This window comes from Xiphophorus couchianus, chromosome 16 (genome assembly GCF_001444195.1).
Source record: "Xiphophorus couchianus chromosome 16, X_couchianus-1.0, whole genome shotgun sequence".
Classification (NCBI taxonomy): domain Eukaryota; kingdom Metazoa; phylum Chordata; class Actinopteri; order Cyprinodontiformes; family Poeciliidae; genus Xiphophorus; species Xiphophorus couchianus.
This window is the reverse complement of record NC_040243.1, coordinates 1,666,085-1,686,633: the sequence shown is the minus strand read 5'-3', so window position 1 is coordinate 1,686,633 and position 20,549 is coordinate 1,666,085. Positions and strand designations below refer to the sequence as shown.

General features: G+C 38.9%; 1 protein-coding gene and 1 long non-coding RNA gene across 5 annotated transcripts in view; both read right to left on the bottom strand.

The window, feature by feature from the left end:
• Positions 1-499: 499 nt before the first annotated feature.
• Positions 500-4,939, bottom strand: LOC114159604 (uncharacterized). Of its 2 annotated transcripts, none has more exons than XR_003598620.1 (2): positions 4,480-4,939; positions 500-1,472 (listed from the first exon to the last, which is right to left on the bottom strand). It is a non-coding gene; the product is annotated as an uncharacterized LOC114159604 (long non-coding RNA). The 2 variants fall into 2 exon arrangements; XR_003598621.1 differs by having other exon boundaries at positions 500-1,393.
• A 3,951-nt stretch (positions 4,940-8,890) lies between these two features.
• The window catches only part of tmem104 (transmembrane protein 104), a 48,289-nt gene continuing 36,630 nt past the window's right edge, over positions 8,891-20,549 (bottom strand). For all 3 annotated transcript variants that reach the window (XM_028042543.1, XM_028042542.1, XM_028042544.1), the window contains one exon: positions 8,891-9,834. In XM_028042543.1, coding sequence (XP_027898344.1) covers positions 9,071-9,834 — 764 coding nt within the window. In that variant the 3' untranslated portion in view covers positions 8,891-9,070. The remainder of the gene's footprint in view (positions 9,835-20,549) is intronic.

Genomic DNA, 20,549 nt, shown 5'->3' with positions numbered 1-20,549 from the left:
CCAGTTCACGTTTTACATCTTATTTATGTTTAACTCTGACACAAGTCATCTGGAAACTACAGATGAAGGAAAAAACACACAATATTTGGTATTTATGTTAATGAACAAATAATCCATAATTAAAATAATAATAACAATAAACAGAAATAAAATAAATTGAAAAGATAGACATAAATAAAGGTGTCAGGAATCCATTATGAATCTAATTATTGGTTTCCACTTTGATACATTTTTTTTACACATACAAAAATATGGAAGCCCATTACTGCCATGAAAACAAAAATAGAAAAACCAAGAGGAAGTAATATTCGAGTTTAAAAGTCATAATTTCAACTGTCAAACTCATAACTCTGAGATAGAAAGTCACTTTATTTCTCCAAGGAGACTCATAAACATGACTTTAAATATTATGACTTTGCATCTCAGAATTATGACTACTAAATGTCACAATTATGACTAAATTATTACTTTTTTTTCTTTAATAGCAGAAATGGACTTCCATACAAAAATCCTGAGCTGGAACTTTTGTATTGCGTTTCTGGTACGCCAGTAAATCTGACGCACATGCTGTAACAACAGCGTTGAAGCAGCTTCTCTCGGCGCACGAGGAGTTAATTTGTGCTTCATATACCGATCTGATAGAGTTGTGTTAAAGTTGTGCTAAAGCAGTTAGCCTCAGTTAGCATCAGAGGAAAAATTGTTTTTGTTATTCTTCATTGTAGAGCAGGAAGATTCTCGAGCCATTCTTTATATTTATAAGGTTTTTGGTCTTAAATTTCACTCAAGATGCCATTAAAAGGTTTTTAAAAGTCTTAAATTTTACTTGCTGAAACCTGCAGATCCTCTGCAGATCAAATCAGATCCAACAATCACTCATCTTTCATGTCGACCAGATTTAAAACCAGCCATCCAGAAACTTGTTAACTTCGATAAACTGTCCCAGAAGTTATTGCGAGAAACAATAGTACCGATGTTTTGAGACCATTTGAGGTACGGCATCTCGAAGGTCAATAAATTAGAATTTTTAATGAATATTCAACTTTGGAACCGGAAATATCCTAATATAAATCAACAAAACAACAAATTTTTTGAACATTGACATCTCTGTAAACGAAGTTGCCTGTCAATAAGTTGCTAGTTGAGACCAACAGAGCAGATTAAAGCCTTTTGTTGCTCAGTCTTTGGAAGCATAAGAGACACGAAACAATCATCCAATAGGAATGTTGTACCACGTTCTAATTTATCATGTGATCATTTGATTTATTGCTCAACACAACTGATTTTATTGGTCAAACTGAGACGATGAACCGGAGCTGGAAGGCAACATCTGTCCAGTTATAGTACTTTCATCCATCAGAGGGTGAAGTGACGCTTCCTGCTGGCGGCGGTCAGACTGTTGACCCAACAGCAGAAAACGTTCAGATGCAGAAAATGGCGTCATGCAGAACCAAAGATGCTTTCTGGATCTCTGCCTGAGAGAAAATAAATCATTTATCCATGTTTACAACCCAATATTGGTCATTTCCTTCTTCCATTAAGAACGTGAACTGACATGGCTCCTGAGGGTCGGTGGATGCAGCACTGAGTGGATTAGGATTAGACCAACATGGGATTTTGGAGGCCGATACTGAAACTAGAGTTCTTACCAAATGCTCGGCCCGGAGGCTGTCATTTCAAACAAGTGAACGAAGCAGGGATTAGTGTTTCCCACTGGGAGGAAAAAGCCTGTAAAGCAGCTTTTCAGACAATCACATGACACCCAAACAAATGTCTCATTTTCCCCTTTAAGGAAAAGGAAATGAAATCCGAAATAAGTTCATGTGTTGGATTGCAGAATGAGCGCAGAGCCGGTCGGGTCAAACACGGCGCCGTGTTGCTACTGATTGTAAACATGACGCCTGCCTTCATCTGCATGCTGGCAGTGATGGTTATAAATCATGAACTGACACCCAGACAGACGCAGCGAGAATATTAAAACATCCGCTGATGTTTCAGGAGATTGGAGAGCAAAAAACTGCTTCATGCAAAACCAACAAAGAAATGAAACTACATGATGAATAAACGGTGCAAGAGGAGAGAAGCAGGAACTGCAGGATAAATTCATTAAAGTAGATCTTTTAGAGTACCAGAGTGGGTTTCCAGCCTTCATAAAATCTTTGCTACAAATGCTTGTTGTTAAAGAAATTAAAATGTGACACGGATATGAAAGCAACAGAAAACCTGTCTATGTTCACACAGCAGGTCTGGATCTCAGCCTTGGTTTTTTGCTGAAATCCTTTTTTTCTTCTGCGTTGTCGATCAAAGGACTAATTAAATATTTGTATTAGAGCCATGGCAGGTAAAAAAAAAATTCTTCCAAAAAACAAGAAATTTTGGAGCTCAAAAAGTGCAAAATTGGTAGAAAATACTCAGAAATGTTGAGATTCTTTTTTACTTCTGCTAATTTATAAATCACTGAACGATTTAGCACCAGATAGATTAAAGATCTGCTGTTACTGTATCAACCTTCCTCTCAGTACTTCTGGTTCTGGTTCTCCATCCCCAGAACCAAACATAGAGAAGCAGCATTCAGCTTCTATGCACCACAAATCTGGAACAAACTTCCAGATTTCCAAACTTCTTTTGGATATTTAAAATGTCTTCCGGTTCCAGTGTTAAATGTTCGTTTGAGTTTACAGTTTGAGAACCTTCTTCCATTATGTTACTATAAAATGGTCTCCAAACAACAATATTATCGTTTATCACAATAACCTGTGGGTCGGTTTAAAAGGTGTCATCAGAACCTGAGCCTGTCTGCATGATGTTTTTATGATGCCCAAATCTCCGAGCTGCACTAATAACTCGGTTTGGTTTTGGTTTTGGCCTCCACACTCCGGTGACCCTGATCTCTCCCCAAGACGTCTGCTAAGCCCTGTTGGTGCTAATGACGCTTTGGTTATTAAAAACGAGCCGCATCTGTCTGGAATTAAAAGAAAACCATCTGTCACAAGAAGATGAGGTGACACCTGGATGCTGATGCCTTCCAAATGCGCAGAAAACCTCCAGCAGGTGTGAATGATGAGCAGACAGGCAGCGCTGGCACATTTCTACTTTCAACGCCTCTTTTCTCTCCAAACAGGCGGTAAACAACCGCTGGCTCTGCTTTAATGCATTCCTGTCTTATCTTGTCGTCTGCTCACCGGCTCCCATTAGCAAGCAAGGTGAAGCAAACCTTTCAGCCACAGCACGGCGGAGGAACATGTGACCCGTTAATGAGCGCCAAGAGCCCTGAAACAGGACTCGGCTCCTCTGCCGCTGACACTTAATAAAGCCGCTTTATGGAGTCATCATCACCTCCAGCGCCGGGATCACCTGTGGGCAGCGCAGGCCTCCAGCTAGCAGCCACAGTAAATAAATCCAGCGATAAAGCCGCGGCCCAGAATGGATCCGACTGCAGATGGTACCGTTACAGCGTCCTCACAAGGACGAAGCTTTTATGTGGAGCAGAAGATGCTGCACTTACAGAGATTTTAGTTTTATGCTCCATTTTTAAGTTAATTAAACTGGATATAAGAATATATTAAACCTGAAGTATGTAACTTTTATTAATTTTTTTAAAGTGTTTGTTGTGTTGTGACAATGAAAAGTTGCTTATAAGTTAATTTTGTCTTATTTTCAAGTGTGCTAAGAAATTTGCACTGGAAACTAGAGCAAAAACACTTGGTAAGATTTTGTGTTTTTACAGTGTATGACACAGATAATCTGTCTTCACTTCCTCCCTGAGCCACTATTACTGAAAAAATAAAAAACAACCAATCAGAGCCAGGAGGCGGGACTTAGCGCTGTCAATCAATCTCATTAACCTGTTTACAGCATTACAAAATACAGTTTATCACTTTATGTAATTTGTTTGGATTAGTTTTCCTTCAGTTTTGATAAATCAATTTTGATACAGAAGAGTTTCTCAAAATTTCCAATAAAGGGATTTATTTTCGAAATGTCAAATTGTGCAATGAAAACGTAGCTAAAACCAAACCAAGTTTTCAGAACAACTTGTACTAATGACTTTGTACCTGCTGTAAACCTGGTCTTGTTTAGTTTCTCCGCTTTAAGCTCTGATTTCTTCTGATGAAAACACCTGATTTAAAAAACGAAGCTAAATTTCCCTCCAGGTGATTAAATATTTGCAGTCGGGAAGCAGCTCTTCTAAATCCCTTAAACAATCCAGCAGGTAAACATGAATTAATTAAGCGCCGCTAAGTTTGCTTTTCCAATTAAAGTTCTGCCCACAAACATTCAGACACTCCCTACATGCATAAAACGGCCAGAAGGTAAATTAAATTACACCGGAGCGTCTCTGCTGGGATTGAGATTCAGAGAGGAAGCTTCGGTTGGATAATAAAAACAGCAATCTCATGTATTAATAAATTAAAAAAAGAAAAACCCACCAACACTGTGCTTCTAAGAAGATTGAGGTGAACAAGAGATTTAGCCAATTACCTGCCAGGCATCAGAGTGGAAATGGGGTCGAAACGTTGCTGAAACCACAAAGTTCTGGGTTTGATTCATGGACTCGGTCGGTGGCAACAGGTGGGCGACTCGTTTGGTTCGGAAAGCAGCCAGATGGGGAATTTCTCATTCAGCAGGATAAAGAAAGTCACGCTGCCGTTGAAAGGCGCCTGTAATTACAAAAAGCAGCGTCGCGTCGCCGCATCTAAAGGGATTGACTGGATCTCCTGCAGCCGGTTGTTTCTGAATGGAAGGAGAAGCTGCCGTCAGTTTACAACTTTAATTCACTGACGTGACAAAACGTTGGCCGCCGGGGCAAAGTGGAGGCTTTCACTAAATAAAAGCTTGTGTTTGAGTTTTGGTGGCGGCAGAGCGATCCGGTAACATGGCTGTTCACAACAAGTTGGTTTTATCATCTCTTGTTTTTCCTAAAAGGACTTTTTTAAAATTTCCATTTCAGTCTCAGCTTCTGCTTGATCCACAACCGGCTGTTGCTACTGGTGGAAAATAGAAGAAAACAACAGGAAGTGGTACCAGAGTGATCGGCCGCCATGTTTTTTATTTTTTATTTTTAATGATTTATTCTTTTTTATTGTTTCTTCTTTAATGGAAATTGCAAAAATGCTTCTTTTTTCCCCAACATTAGCAAAGTTTTGCAAACATTTGTAATGGAAACGCAGCTGGTTCATGACTGTCAAGACATGCTAACAGCTCAGTTTCCTGGATGATTAGCAGCTTTGCTAATCCAACTCGTTTGCTTTTGCTGCCCTTCATGAAATCACCACATGGTTAGAAGATGCTGGAGTAGGAGATCTGATCCTTACAGTGACTAGAGAACTCGGTTTTATCTCCTCTGGAATCACAGAGACAGATCAGAGATTATTGGAGCTTTTGAGATGCTGATCAGCTCCCCTCACTGGTAAAAACATTATCTTGTTGCCACGGTTACGCATCGTAACTGTCCAAAGGTAAAATAAAACGGTTGTTCCTTCCAATGTTCAAGCTTCAGTTTTATGATAAATTTTATTTTCATTTGTGAATTTAAAAAAAAAAAGACAAACTGAACAGAAAAAAGAAGTAAACATACAGAAACGCAAATGAATAAAAACAAAAAGGGAAATAAACATTTAAAAAGAAAAGATTTAAATTGAAAAAAGGATCAAATACTTTTGGCACCACTTGGATTGTCAACATTACAAACAGGCAAGAAAAAGAAACACCGAAAACGATGGAAAAATTTAACAACTCAAAATCGAGTCACTCACACAGATTCATACAGAGAAATAAAAATCATATCCAGCAACTCAAGTGTTTGTTTTCCTCAGACACTTTGCTGTAGATGAAGCTGCAGGTGAAGCTCACCTGGAGACCCCTTAGCGCCCCCTAGGTGTCACCGACGCATCGACAGGTGAGCAGAAACCAGCTCCGGTCACAGCACATCACCTTTCAACTAAAGCTGCGTCATGAAGAAAAAAAAATCACTGAGTTTCTGCAAAACGGAGGGAGAGTTTTATTTACCTGCAGAGAAAATACCAGCAGGCAGAGCCAATTTCAGGAAAAATGATGATAAAACATCAAATTCTTACATTAGTGTTTATCAGGAACAAAGGGATCCGTAAAGTTTAGCAGCAGCTTGTGTTGCTGTGAACATTGTGTCCAAATTCATCAACTAAAAGTAATTAAAAGGTGTGTAAACTGTGCTGGTTGTCATCTGACTGGAGCTGGAATCTATTTCCTTTCATAAATAAATAGCATGCCTCCTGAAACAATAATTTATGTTATTGCTGTATAATTTATTGAATATCTTTTTAAGAAAACAGGACAGAATAAAAACAGAAATCTTTCCTCCGTTGATCCATTTCTGACCATAGTTGGGCTTTAAGCCACATCACTACATCAGACTCAGGCGTCGTTTTCTCCCAAATCTACCAGATTTTCTGTTTTTAAAGAAAACTGCAGTTTTTTTAGTTCATCTGTTTTTATACACAAGTTATAAGTAAACAGGATACCAGCTCATTTTTATGTCTGTTTCAGACTCAACTGAACATAATACTGATATTTATTAATGCTCTTATTTACTTTTTCCACATTAATCCAAATAATTCCTGACTCTGTAGGACTCCGGCTTTAAAATTTCAGCAAACTAACAAGTTTAGAGTCTGAGCAAGCAGCAGACTAGAGTTTGATGATTTAGAGCATTTTACAGGAACTATTAAGTAAATATGTTCTAAAATATTGTTTCATATGAAGCTTAAGGTGCTAAACAAACTGAAAGTCTGAATAGAAATTTAACACATTTTTCTTTGAAATTACAAAAACAATTTTGTTTTTCTTGCTCCATATTTTGGGATTCAGTTCAGGAATGTCAGAATTTTTTTCTTGCAGACATTGAGCATCAAATGAAACATCTGCAGAGTTTTATTAAGACTGATCTTCGGCTCGGATGGAGGATCTTCCTTGTTTTAATTTATGGTAAAACTCAGACTGAAGCTTTTGATCTGTTAAAGTCCGACGTTTCAGACTGATGAGCTGAAAACATCCAGCAGAAAACACTGTAGGTGTGGACCGGATCATGAACCGGATCATGAACCGGTCCGGAGCGTAAACCCAGAGAAACCGGAGCGTATCCATCAGTTTCTCACATGGAGAACGGAGACGTCGCCTCAGACCCCCTGCTGAGCGACGGCGGCGGGGGAGCGACTGTTTTTCTTCCAGCCTCATTCCCGTCACGCGGTTCCTCTCTGTTCCTCTGATGAAGTTTTATTGAGATGCTCGGCAGGAAAACTCCAGCGGATCCTTCACCGCTTCTCTTTTCCAGTCAAAGGTTTTAATGACGGCCGTTAAAAGAAATAAAAACCTTCCTGCAGCTTTTTGTTCTTCTGTTTGTTTGACAGAAGCGTTCCTAGAGAGGAAACGGGAAATTTGTGCAGCAACAAAACTCAAGTGGGTTGAAACTTGATCACTACACTGAAAAACTCAAAATCTTACCAAGGATTTTCATCTAGTTTAAATATCTTACATTAGAAAATTATAAATAACTTTTCAGCAATACATTTTAAAGTAATAGGAACTTAATTTAAGTTAATAATTCCATAATGTGGATTAAAAAAGTACTAGTTAGTTGGCGTGGATACAGAATTTCACCACAATATTTTGTAGTACTATTGTGATAATTATGAAACAAAACTATTTACTTCTGTTTACGGTTACTGCTTGGCAGCATTCACTCACTGCAAAAACAAAATGTTACCAAGTCTTTGTCTAATTTCTAGTAAACTTAAAATTAGACAAAACAGACTTATAAGTAACTTTTCAGAAAGACATATGAGCTTGTTTTAAGTCAATAATTATTTAAAATTGATATTTATTTCACTTGTAACAAAACATTTTCCCTTTAATTTTCATCAATAATAAGGAATTGCTGACTTAAAACAAGATCCTGTTTATGGCTAAAAAGTTACTCGTTAGATTTTTCTCATTTCAAGTGAACTGAAATATTTACACTAGAAACTAAAAAATACTTGGTAAAATTTAGTGTTTTAAATGCTGCTCTTTGAAAATCATTCCTATGTAAAATAATCTTCTGGATGTCACATATTTAAAGAAATGGGATTTATATCACTAAGCTGAGCATAAATACTTTATTTAATCAGTTTTGAATTTGCTTTTTTTGTGTAAAAAATCTGGGGTGTAAAAATCAAATTTTACTAAGTTTTTTTTATATCAACTTAAATTACGATGACAAAGAATAAAAATTCTTATCAGGATGAGATATTTTCATGATAAACGATAAACGATGTGATAAATGTCTGAACCAACTGGTTGCACTGGCAGATTTTCACTTGTAGCAAAATATTGTTGGAACTTGTAGTTTTTAGTCAATATTAAGAAATTATTGACTTAAAACAAGATCCTGTTTTTGCTGAAAAGTTACTGTGAATTAGTTTTGATTTATTTAAAGTGTGATAAGATATTTGGAAAAGAAACTAGACTAATAAATACTTGTTAAAATGTTGAGTTTTGCAGGGATTCCTCTGATTCAAATCTGCATAAATCTGGTAAAAAATAATCCGATTCAGGGACGAATCCTCTAAAAGTTGCTGGACTCCATTAAAACAGCATAAAAAGCTCAATCTGTCGGCTGCTTGATGAGGAAAAATAAGTTTAATAAAATCCCTTTGATTCTTTTGTCATTCATACAAAAAAATTTGGTCCTTTTTGTTAAACCGATAAAACATTGATTGCATTTAAATTAAGAAACTAAACACTGCAAAAAAAATCTTACCAAGTATTTTTTTTGTCTAAAGCAAACATCTTATTACATTTAAAATAAGACAAAACTAAATTATTCTTATTTAAAAAGTAAGAATAATTGTTTTTACTGAGCCTATGTTTAGTTTTGCCTTATTTCGACTGTACTAAGATATTTGCAGTAGAAACTAGACAGAAATACTTGGTAAGGTTTTGTATTTTTGCAGTGCAGTTTGGTTAAAAAAGGCACAGTCCACCCAGCAGCAGCTAAGGCCTCGAGAACCAAGAAAACTGGCCAAACAGTTGCAGATTTTTCTGTTAAAAGTGGTTCTCATTTCTTGGTTTCAGTCAGGATGATGTTGGCGGTGACGAACATGAGGCAGGAAGCCGCCCACGCCAACACGAACCACACCCAGAAGGCGTGGCGGAACGGAGAGCGGTGCTTGTTGACGGCATCTCTGCCCATCACGGGCTCCAGGTGGCGCCTGGCGTAGAACACCAGGAACGCCGGGATGACGTACTGGATCCCCGTTCCCGCGTACGACCCCGTGATTCCCACCAGGGACTCCAGATTGTGCGTGCAGAACGCCACCACGATGGGCGGCACCAGGGTGATGAGGGGAAACACGACCCGGTCCACCACCCACGGGTAGGTGCCGCCGTCTCGGTGGAACAGCGTCTTCCAGTTGTTGCGCAGCGTCACGGCGATGATGGGGAAGTTGGTGCTGATGGTGAAGACGGGAAACAAGCCCAGGAAGTAGCGCAGCACCGGGATGTTCAACACGTCGCAGTTGTCAGTGAAGTTCAGGGTGTACATGTCGTGCAGCAGCGAGCTGTCGAAGCAGAAGATAGCGGTGAACGACAGCAGGACGTAGAAACCCAGGATGAGGACGTAGTCGGCCAGAACCAGGCTGCCGACCCGCTTCTTATCCGAGATGGGCGTCACCAGGGAGGGCAGGGAGTGCTGGCACATGAAGGAGTAGACGCACACGCCGAACAGGTTGGGCACTCCGGAGAGGCTGGCGACCGGAGGACGGCCCTCGCCCGTTCCTTTACCGATCCGGATCAGAGCCAAGATGATCATCATGGTGAAAGCTGAGAGAAAACAGAGAAATTAAAGAATCACACAGGTAAGAATCAAACACCTAAAAGTCCGGTTGACTCGCTTTGATTAGGAACCAAAACTCCAACATTTGTTACATTTTCAGCTGCTGTGATTCTCTTCCAAACTGCCAAACCATTTGAGAAACCTGTTCCCCTCCTCGCCTGTGGGGGCGCTGCATTGAGAACCACAGAAGGAAACAAAAACCACTGAGCACAACTTCCTTCTTCACCAAATGGAGTAACGCCAGCTTTTAGTGGCTGCAGGATTTCTCTCTCATCACCATCTACAATAACGCTTTGAAAAAGTAAAAATTAGTTACATTTAATTTACCTCAAATCTCTATAATCTGTTGAATGTGACATCAATGATTAGTCAATATTAATGATAGTGGAAAATAATCCAAAAACAAATTCTTAAAAATGAAAAAACTTTAAATTCTAATGAACATATAACACTGGAGCTGGAAGACATTTTAAATGTATAAAAAAAAAATTAAAAATGTCTAAAATGTCAAAGATTTTCTAAAAGATTTCCAGGTTTTCTAGAAATTTTCTGAGATTCATCACAACATTTTTTGGTGGAAATGTTTTTTCTATCTACAATGGGCCTAATGCACCGCAGCAAAAACCCCTTCCAGGTTTTGGATCTGCAATAAATATCAGGATACTTTATGTGCTTGATTTTAGGGCTTTTTGGCCCAATGCTAGTTTGGAGACCCCCGTGTTAGAGGTTGAGATCTGGGCTGATTCTTTTGGGATTGGCTGGGTTTTTGTCGTTTTTGTCAGACGAGCCTCAGAGTGTCGGCAGCTGCTGCTCTTTGCCTCCAATCAATTTGTGGCGGTTTTTCTGCGGAAAGCGCGGCGGCGGCCGCAGCATGGCATCCAGTTGTCGTCTTTCCTCCTCACTGACCCAATCAGGGCGTGACTGCAGGACTTAGAGCCTCGGGTCGGCCAGCAGCCGGCCGGATCCTCGCCGCTCGTCACCGGGCGTCCTCTAAACGCACGGTGACATTTAGGAGAGCGGCGCGTTGCTACGCATCTGCAGCGCGTTTATCTGAACCACACACCTTCGCTTTAACTGAAGGCTGGAGCCTGAAGACGGTTTCAGGGTTCACTCACTTTTCCCACTGTAAAATTCAAGCTTTTTAAACTTTTCCATCTCCACACTGCAAAAATACAAAATCTTACCAAGTATTTTTAAGTCTAGTACACTTTAAAAGATACAAAACCAATTGCTGGTTGTTTTTAAGCAACTAAACTAAACTGTTAAAAATAAACTTAATTCCATTACATGGAACAAATTAACTAAATTTTTTAAAGTTGAAGCTACATTTTAATTTTTCAGTGTTTTCTGCAAGATATAGGAGTTTGTTATTAATATATTAATATTATTAATTATTAATAATAATTATTAATATTAATTAGTATTCTGCAGCAGGGACAAGGTGAACTAAATATAACTAAATGTTATGTTTTTAAGTGTCTCACACACCCTAAACACCTGACTGGTATTTTAGTTTTATTTAACCAAAATAAAATTTCAACAAAGTTAAACATATAAAAATAATTGAGTCGTTAGGAATAATAAATATTCATCACACTGAAACATTTGAACTCATGTATGACAGTAAATATGATGACTTGACATCAACTATGGCCAAGGCAGCAGTGGAGTAGAAGGAAGAAATACTGCCACCTGCAGGTGAGCGTTAGCATCAACATCATTTCTGCCCATTCTGTGCATAAAATTAGTGATAAAGGGATTAAGGGTTGATTTTGCATGAATCCACAAAAAACTGGAGGGATTAACTGATGTAATTGGGCAGCAAACAGAAAAAAACTGATTGAATTAATTGATCAAATTATATTGATCACAAAAGGTTTTATTTCTGTGACTCTGGAGTCTAGAGGGCCACATAAAAAGCTGTGGGGGGCCAGATTTGGCCCCCGGACCATGAGTTTGACACACGTGAGAAACAGTGCATTGATGTTGAAAATTGGGTTTTCTGTTTTTAAAAGTAGGAAACCAAACAAAAACTTTGGAGGTTCAATATTTTTCACCCAATCTGAGGCTGAAGCTGTTTCACTTTTAAAGATTTTTTTTTTTTTTTAGAAATGAGGATGAAAAATGATTTGAAAGTTTTAGAAGACACGTCTCATTTTTCACTTGAAGAGAAGATAATCCTGAATAGAGGATCAGCTCCAATCTTCACCCTTTGCTTCCTACTTTTCCTTGAACTCAGCAGAATCAGTGTGGGAAACCTGTTGCACGATTGTTCAATATTTAATGCATCTTTGGCCTCCATCCAATGTAATCTCAGGGTGTGGGGAAAGCTCTGCTACTCCCAATTTAAACGTTAACCCTCTTATTACAGAGAGGTTGGGACGGTGGGCAACAGACCAGCTTTCAAGGACAAAAAGTCTTTGTCGTTTCATCTGCAGCCATGAAGGGAAAAATGCATATTCAGTCTTTTATTTGAGCTACTTTTAATCTTTTTTTTACAACTCTGCAGTCACCTGTCTGCTCCTCTGCTGCAGTTTTAAATCTACAAGAGGCTGTGAGTAAGAGAAAGGTGTGGACAGGAGGAAGGAAGCTGCTCTCCTTCATCTTTAACCCTCGGAGGTTTTCACAGGAAGCGTAATCGCATGGAGCTTTTAATTAGGAGTGCCTCAGGGCAGCTGGCTGTTATCGCATTACTTAAAGCAGCTTCTCCAGTTTGGACAAGATTAAGAGTCGGAAGTGGAGGCTGTGAGAAAGGTGTGAAAGAATCTGAATCACAGACAAAGTTCAGGCATTTTGATCCAAGATGGAGGATGATGAATTTATTTCAGTGAACCTTTTGTTGGTTAAAGTTAGGCTCTTAGCATCCAACATGTTCACTACATTTTTTGTAAAAATAATTCTTAGATTAAGAGATTTTAGTCTGCTCACTTCTGCCTATACTTATCAGTTTTATGGCTTCTATCACTTTTATGCAAATTAGCTCCTGCTGACCACGCCCCCTTCAACTCAACATGAAAATGGCTGCCGACACAATTATATAACTACAACCCCTGGCAAAAAGTATGGACTCACCAGTCTTGGATGAGCACTCATTCAGACATTTCATGCTGTAAAACAAACTCAGATCAAAAACATGATACAATATTAAGGTCGTTCCAAAGTGCAACTTGTTGGCCTTCAGGAACACTCAAAGAAATGAAGAGAAACTATTGTGGGAGTCAGTGAATGATACTGTAATTGACCAAACACAGGGGAATAAATATGGAATCACTCAGGTCTGAGGAAAAAAGTATGGAATCATGAAAAACGCATAAACAAAAGACCATTCAACATACATCACTAGTATTTAGTTGCACCACCTTTGGCTTTTATAACAGCTTTCAGTCTGTGAGGCATGGACTTGATGAGTGACAAACAGTATTCTGCATCAATTTGGTGCCAACTCTCTTTGATAGCAGTTGCCAGATCAGCTTTGCTGGTTGGACCCTTCTTGGACCATTTTTTTCAATCTCCACCACAGGTTTTCAATTGGGTTGAGATCTGGACTATTTGCAGGCCATGACATCGACTGAATGTGTCTTTCTTCAAGGAATGCCTTCACTGTTTTTGCCCGATGGCACGATGCATTGTCATCTTGGAAAATTATTTCATCATCACCAAACATCTGTTCAATTGAAGGGATGAGAAAACTGTCCAAAATGTCAATGTAAACTTGTGCATTGATAGAAGAATTAATCACAGTCATCTCCCCAGTGCCTTTGCCTGACATGCAGCCCCATATCATCAAGGACTGTGGAAATTTGGTCGTTTCCTTCAGGCAGGCCTCTTCATAAATCTCACTGGAACGGCACCAAACAAAAGTTCCAGCATCATCACCTTGTCCAATGCAGATTCTTGACTCATCACTGAAGACAACTTTCATCCAGTCATCCACAGTCCATGATTGCCTCTCCTTAGCCCATTGGAGTCTCGTTCTTTTATGTTTAGGTGTCAATGCTGGTTTTCGTTTAGCTTTCCTGTATTGAAATCCCATCTCCTTTAGGCGATTTCTTACGGTTCGGTCACATACATTGACTCCAACTTCCTCCCATTTATGCTTCATCTGTTTAGTTGTACTTTTTCGGTTTTCAAGACAAATGGCCTTAAGTTGTTTGTCTTGACGCTTTGATGTCTTTCTTGGTCTACCAGTACGCTTGGCTTTGACAACCATTCCATGCTGTTTGTATTTGGTCCATATCTTGGATACAGCTGACTGTGAACAGCCCACATCTTTAGCAACCATGCGTGAAGGGTTACCTTCCTCAAGAAGTTTCACAATCCTCTCTTTTGTTTCAAGGGACATTTCTCTTGTTGGAGCCATGGTTCTCACCACTCCACTTCGTCCAGCAGCCCTCCAAGGTGTCATGACTGCAGGTGTTTTGAACTGCACACTAACGGGCACATCTAATCTGGGGCAGGTGTCCATTTAGGGAAAGGAAATAGACTGGGTGTGTCCTTTTTTTTCTACCTCCAATGTGAGTGATTCCACACTTGTTTCCTCAGACCTGAGTGATTCCATATTTATTTCCCTGTGCTTGGTCAATTAAAGTATCATTCACTGACTCCCACAATAGTTTCTCTTCATTTCTTTGAGTGTTCCTGAAGGCCAACAAGTTGCACTTTGGAACGACCTTAATATTGTATCATGTTTTTGATCTGAGTTTGTTTTACAGCATGAAATGTCTGAATGAGTGCTCATCCAAGACTGGTGAGTCCATACTTTTTGCCAGGGGTTGTACATCTTTGAAAAGCAGAAGGGGAGCCTTCTGCACAACCAACAATGCAGCAAATGGTGTCTGGATGGTAAGTCAACAACAAAACACTTCTTTTTTCCAGCAGCCATTGTACAGTGCATTCAGCATTAAAATCATAAGGTAACAAGGTTGCTGCGCAATTTAACAGTTTGAAAAATGAGTCATTTCAAAAACATTCAGACACCAAAACGCATAAACTCATTGCCAAAAACGGCTGGGTGTTTTTAAATGTTTGGGTTGTGCAAAATGTAATTTTTGGATAATCCTTTGCTACTGGCTCACTTCTGTAACCAACCAGATGATGCTACATGCATTTTCTTTTATACATTTGTCATGATAAAGATCTTAAATTCCATTCATAAAGGCCTTAAAATGTCTTAAATTAATCAGAAAATATGTAAGTTGCCCAAGTCTTAAATTTTGTCATGCCAGCACTATTTAATTCAAATGTTCTATGACGTTTATTTTTCTTGTAGGACGTTTCTGTCAGGCAAAGATTTGAGTCGCACATAGACATGAGGCTACGCTAGTGCTAACTAGCTGCTATTAAAGCCTTGCTAGCCAGCTAGCTTTGTTGCGTCCATCTGTGGTAAATGTAAATTATCGCCAGTTGACGGATGTTTGTCTTCACTACCGGCTCACTTCTGTTACTGACCTGTATGATGCTACGTCAATTCTGTGCCATTTGTTTGTACATTTATACAGGTCTTAAATTCCATTCATAATGGTCTTTAAAAGCCTTAAATTTGAGTTGCTGAAACTCTGGATAAACCACAGATTAAAGTTTTTCACACAGGGGCATGCAAGTTTCATTTTTTTCTCCCTTAATAATAAAGCACCATTTAAAATTTGCATTCTGTTTTTACTTGTGTTGTCTTTGATTAAAAATTTATATTGGTTTGATGTTCTGGAACACTAAAATGTGACAAACATGCAAAAAAATAAAAATAAATCAGGAAAATACTTTTTCACGCCGCTGTTCGGTGATGTGTACTTCCAGTACCTTCTGTCGACAGCCACATATCATGTCTAGGTAACTTCACCCCGTCCATTTAACAAAACCTGATTTATATCACCTGGACTGACCGTCAGCGGCCCTGTGAGAAATGCTTCGACTTGACGACGCCCCAGAGGAAACTCCTACAGCTCCATTGTCTCCACCACAAAACCCAGAGTCACCGACTGCCTCAAAAGAAAAAGATGGGAATCCTGCAGTAAATTCAAGCTTGGAGAGGAAATCCATCTCAGGAGCAACAAACTGGAGAAGCTGCAAGTCAAGCCAGAAATCAGGGAGGAAAATTTACATTTTCCAACATTTTAAACCGTTTGGGTTCTGATGTGCTACATTTTCACGTTTATACTTTCTTCCCTCCAGTGGTTTTAGAGTACGACAATCATCTCATTAATTATCACCGACTCTCCTTCAGCACTTCCTGGGTTAATCTCGTCAGCAACTAGAGGCTGCAGCTCTTTGGCCAGTTCCAGCCAGGACTTCTCCATTTCTCTCCGCAGCAGAACTTTATCGTATGAAACCGATCAGCCCTGCCGCTGCTTCTGGTGGGCGACTGGGTGATAAGTGGCTTCGCTGCCTCGCAACGCGTTCAGCGATCTGCGATAGAGCCATCAGCAAACACAACAGAGCAACGCAGCGCATGTTTAACCATTTATCCTGCCAGGCTCACAAGGAAGAGCTGGAGAATCTGAGCGCCGCCAATCAAACTGAAATAAAACTACATGGAAAGATCCAAACGAGTCAAAATGTTCCTGATACACAGCAGCATTCAGTCTCTTCATGGTGTATTAGCAAACTAAGCACATTAGATGGATGTATGGATGTTTTTTCCTCTCCTGTTGATACTGGTATATTAATTTAATAGGACTGAAATGATTGATCGGATTAAAATAATCGATAATCAACTGGAGTATACAGACTCCAAAAAAACAAAAAAAGAAAATTACTGAACTGCAGTCAGAGAGGTTATTAAACCAAATCTGTACAAATATATACACATTACCACCAGGTCATTCATGCATTTGTTTGGTGTGGAGTGCTTTAAAAAGCCAATGTAAAATCTTCACCTGTTTGTGTTTCTGTGTTGCACATATGATTAGATGGCTTACACAAACAATCAATTCTACCATCGGTTTACCATAAAAGTTCACTCCCAACATGAACTATGGAGTCATTATCAACTAAAATGAGCAAAAAACTGTTTAAAATTTTTTTCTTTCATTTTTGCATGAAAACACAGCTGTAGAGGCAGATCCAGCGTCCCGACACACCGCAGTCCTGCTTCTGACTCTGATTCTAAACAAAGTTTCTCAGCACCTCTGAACTGTGATTCTGCTGCACAGTTCATTAAGACTGGCTCATATTTCACTGTCGCCCTGTGAGCAGCCTGCTGAACTCCCAATTCAACAAGCCACCAGAGTCCCAGATGACCTTCATAACCAGCGTGCCCCTCCCCCACGCGCCTGAATGCCACCATGCAGACGTCAACACGCCTGCAGCAGTTTCCAGTCTCTTCATGGTATATTAGTAAACTGAGCATTAGATGGAGGCGAGAATGATTTTGTTTTTACACTTGTAGAGATATTAGTTTATATTTGAAGATGCAGAAAAGAATAGGTCTCATTTTAACTAGAGTTGAAACAATTGATTGGATTAATCGATTATTGAAATAATCTTCCACTTACTAATTTATTAATCATTAACTGGAGTATGCAGACTCAGAAAAAGGCCAACATACAGAGATTATATATATATTTTTTCATGCAAGATAAAAAAAACTGTCTGTAAATATATTCACCAAACATCTATTTAGTTATTAATTGTTTAAACCAAAATATAATCAGCAGATCAGATTTTATCAGACTAATCCAGAATGACATTAAGACGCGTCAACAATGAAAAAAAGAATTGGCTAAAGAAAAACCAGGGAGTTGCTGAGTCAGACCTCAATCTGACAGAAAATCAGCAAACGAAGCCGAAGCTTTGAGTTGCAGAGTCTTGAGTTCAGATGAGAAGGTTTAAAATCCATTCATGATTAACCGCTGCAACGATTAATCATGATGAATACAGAATAGTCAACTAATTTAGTAAATGATTAATCGTTAATTGGAGACTAAAATGATTACTTTACTGAAAGAACATTTTCAGAGGAGAAGTTGGAACAAAAGTTAAATTAAAACAAAAATCTATATTTGCTTTTAAGACTGAAATGTTTTTGTCTGTACATGTTTGGTACCCAAAACTCCTCAGTTGGCAATTTTAGCTTCACTTGGTTCCAATTCTGTTAAACAATCTCAGATTAAGCACCTTTTGCAATCCAATAATTAGTTTAATCTGAAAAACAACGAGTGAAGCAGAAAGGGCTTTTAACATGTTGAGGTTAGAACTAGTTTTAAGCTGATTTAACTGGGGCTAAAACGATTAATCGGATTAATCAAATTTACTGCATAATAAAATGTTTATTTTATCATTGAAAATTATTTATTTGTTTAACCTTTTATTGCATTTGTATAAAAAGTTTAAGTGGTTAAAAGAAAAATCTGTAGAATGTGCCATTTTTATATCCGATTAATCAATTAATCGGCAGAATAATCGTTTACTAAATTAATCGTTAGTTGCAGCCAAATTCAAATACATGCAAATAATATTTAAACCTTCATGCAGAGACTTTGAGTACTTATAGCGGTAGAGCAGACTAACAAAACCAGCAGGGATAAGTAGCATCACACTGATAATGGATTTATGTAAATGTAGCCGGACGATGGAGTTTCTCCAAAACGAATGATTACAGAAGAAAAGGCTGATGAATTAAAAGAAAAATGGCTAATTTCTTACTGGGGTGTCACTTTGATTGAAATATCTCCACATCTTAAATAACTACAAACATAAACATGTAACATGTTTCTGTCTGTTCCTGTGAGAGCAGCGCAGTAAGTGGAGCTAGCAGGAAATGAGACTAAATAATTACGTTTTCTCACCCTGAGGAGCTGCAGACACGTGCCAGCAGTTTATAACTCGCCGTGTCTGCGCTCTCCTCCTCTGGACTAAAAACAAACTCGCACCGCCAAAGACAGAAGAGGAGCGAGGTCATCGGTCAGGATTAATGATTTAATTTACAAAGTAGGTCAACAGTTCGCATGGATTCTCAGAGCGCCGCCAAAAACATCTAAACACCGAGAACAGAGGAGTCCGATTTCACAAAGACAATGTCTCCACTTCCACTGGGAGAGGAAGGAAGGAAGGAAAGGAAATAGAAGGTGGTAAAAAGGGAAGAGAAATATAAAGAGGAGGGAGGGTAGTAAAGAGGAAGGTAACAGGAATTGGAAGAAAAAGGAGGAAGAAATAGAAAGAAAAACAGGAAAGAAGAAAGGAGGTTAGAAAACTGAGCTGAACCACAGAATTCTGTGGCACATCTACATGTTAAGATAGTCATAGTCAAGCTAGCATAACATTCCTTCTATTTAAATTAAAACTTGTTATCTGGTTGTTGTAGAGTTGACAATTAGCAACAAAGTACTCGTCCATATTTTTTAAATTTATCACCAGTACTTTTAAGACTTGGTGTTTTATACCGACAACTTGAATTTAATTATTTTTTATGATAATTTATATCACAATATTTTGATAAAATTCTACGTCCGTATTGCCCACCACCTACTTACATCAACTAATACAAGCAAACAACCCAGATCACTTCAGCTAATATCCACTTCAGCTAATATCTTTTATATTTTTCAGGTTTTCTTCCTGTGAACACAAAGAAAGCAAATCCTGCAGCCGAGACATTTTAAATCATTGGCCTGAGCAGCAAAGAGCATGACGTAAAGCGACACCACAATCAATTACGCCGAGCGTTCAGAGTGAGGAACAGTGGACAGTGCATGGATGCTGCTGTGTTGTTTATGAGCAGCTTGTGATTTTAGCTTCAGCTCCTGGATGGACGGTTTATTTTTGCACGTCGCCCCGGTGAGTGACGGTCCAATCAGGCTTGGGACGGCCTGTCAAGCCTGTCAGGCTGAGGAATGAGAGGAGATGGGAATCAAAGACACGAGGCAGAACCGAACCGTGATGGACGGACCTGACCGCAGCGGCCACAAAGGCAAAAACAGAAACAGATGATAAAATGGAAAACAGCTGCGATGAGCCAGAAACGCAGGACAAAATCAGAAAATCAGTTTTACTTAAAAAGTTAAAATCCTGCGATCCCAGAAAAGGCTTCAAACGAGAGTTAGCAGAACGAACAGTAACTCTCTGTAATCGTTTTCTGTCCGACTCCCTCAGCCCGAGGAGAAGCTGCCCGACTCGTTTCCATCACCGCTTCAGTTCGATGAGGTTTGCCGACGCTCGGCTCTCTGAAGGCCCGACTACAGCGTTTCAATCAGCCTGAAGCTGACCAGGCCATTACAGCCTACACTCCTTTATCACAGACATTCACTCCAAATTTGCTGCTGTGTTTGGTTTAATCACCTGTTGACGGCCAATATTAGACCAAACATCAGCTTTAGGACGCATGTAGTCCTCTTAAGAAATCAGTTTTATTTCAGTTTTTCAACTTATTTCTTCAAAAGTTTTTCATAAGAGATAAAGTCTGCAAATGAAAGCAGTACTTTTTAAAAATTATTAGGAAATTTTTGACTTAAAACAAGCTCCTACATCTTACAGAAAAGTTGCATGCAAGTTAGTTTTTTCTTACTTCAAGTGTACTGAGATATTTACTCTAGAAACTAGATCAGAAATACTTGATAAGACTTTGTTTTTGCAGTGAAAAGTTTCCTGACGGCAGCTACTAAGGCAATCTGAAATATTGCACTTACATAATATTCCAATGTTTTTCAGATGTACTAGTTGATGTTATTTTAACAGAAAAATCTTTAATCTCTAACATTTGGTTTCCTCT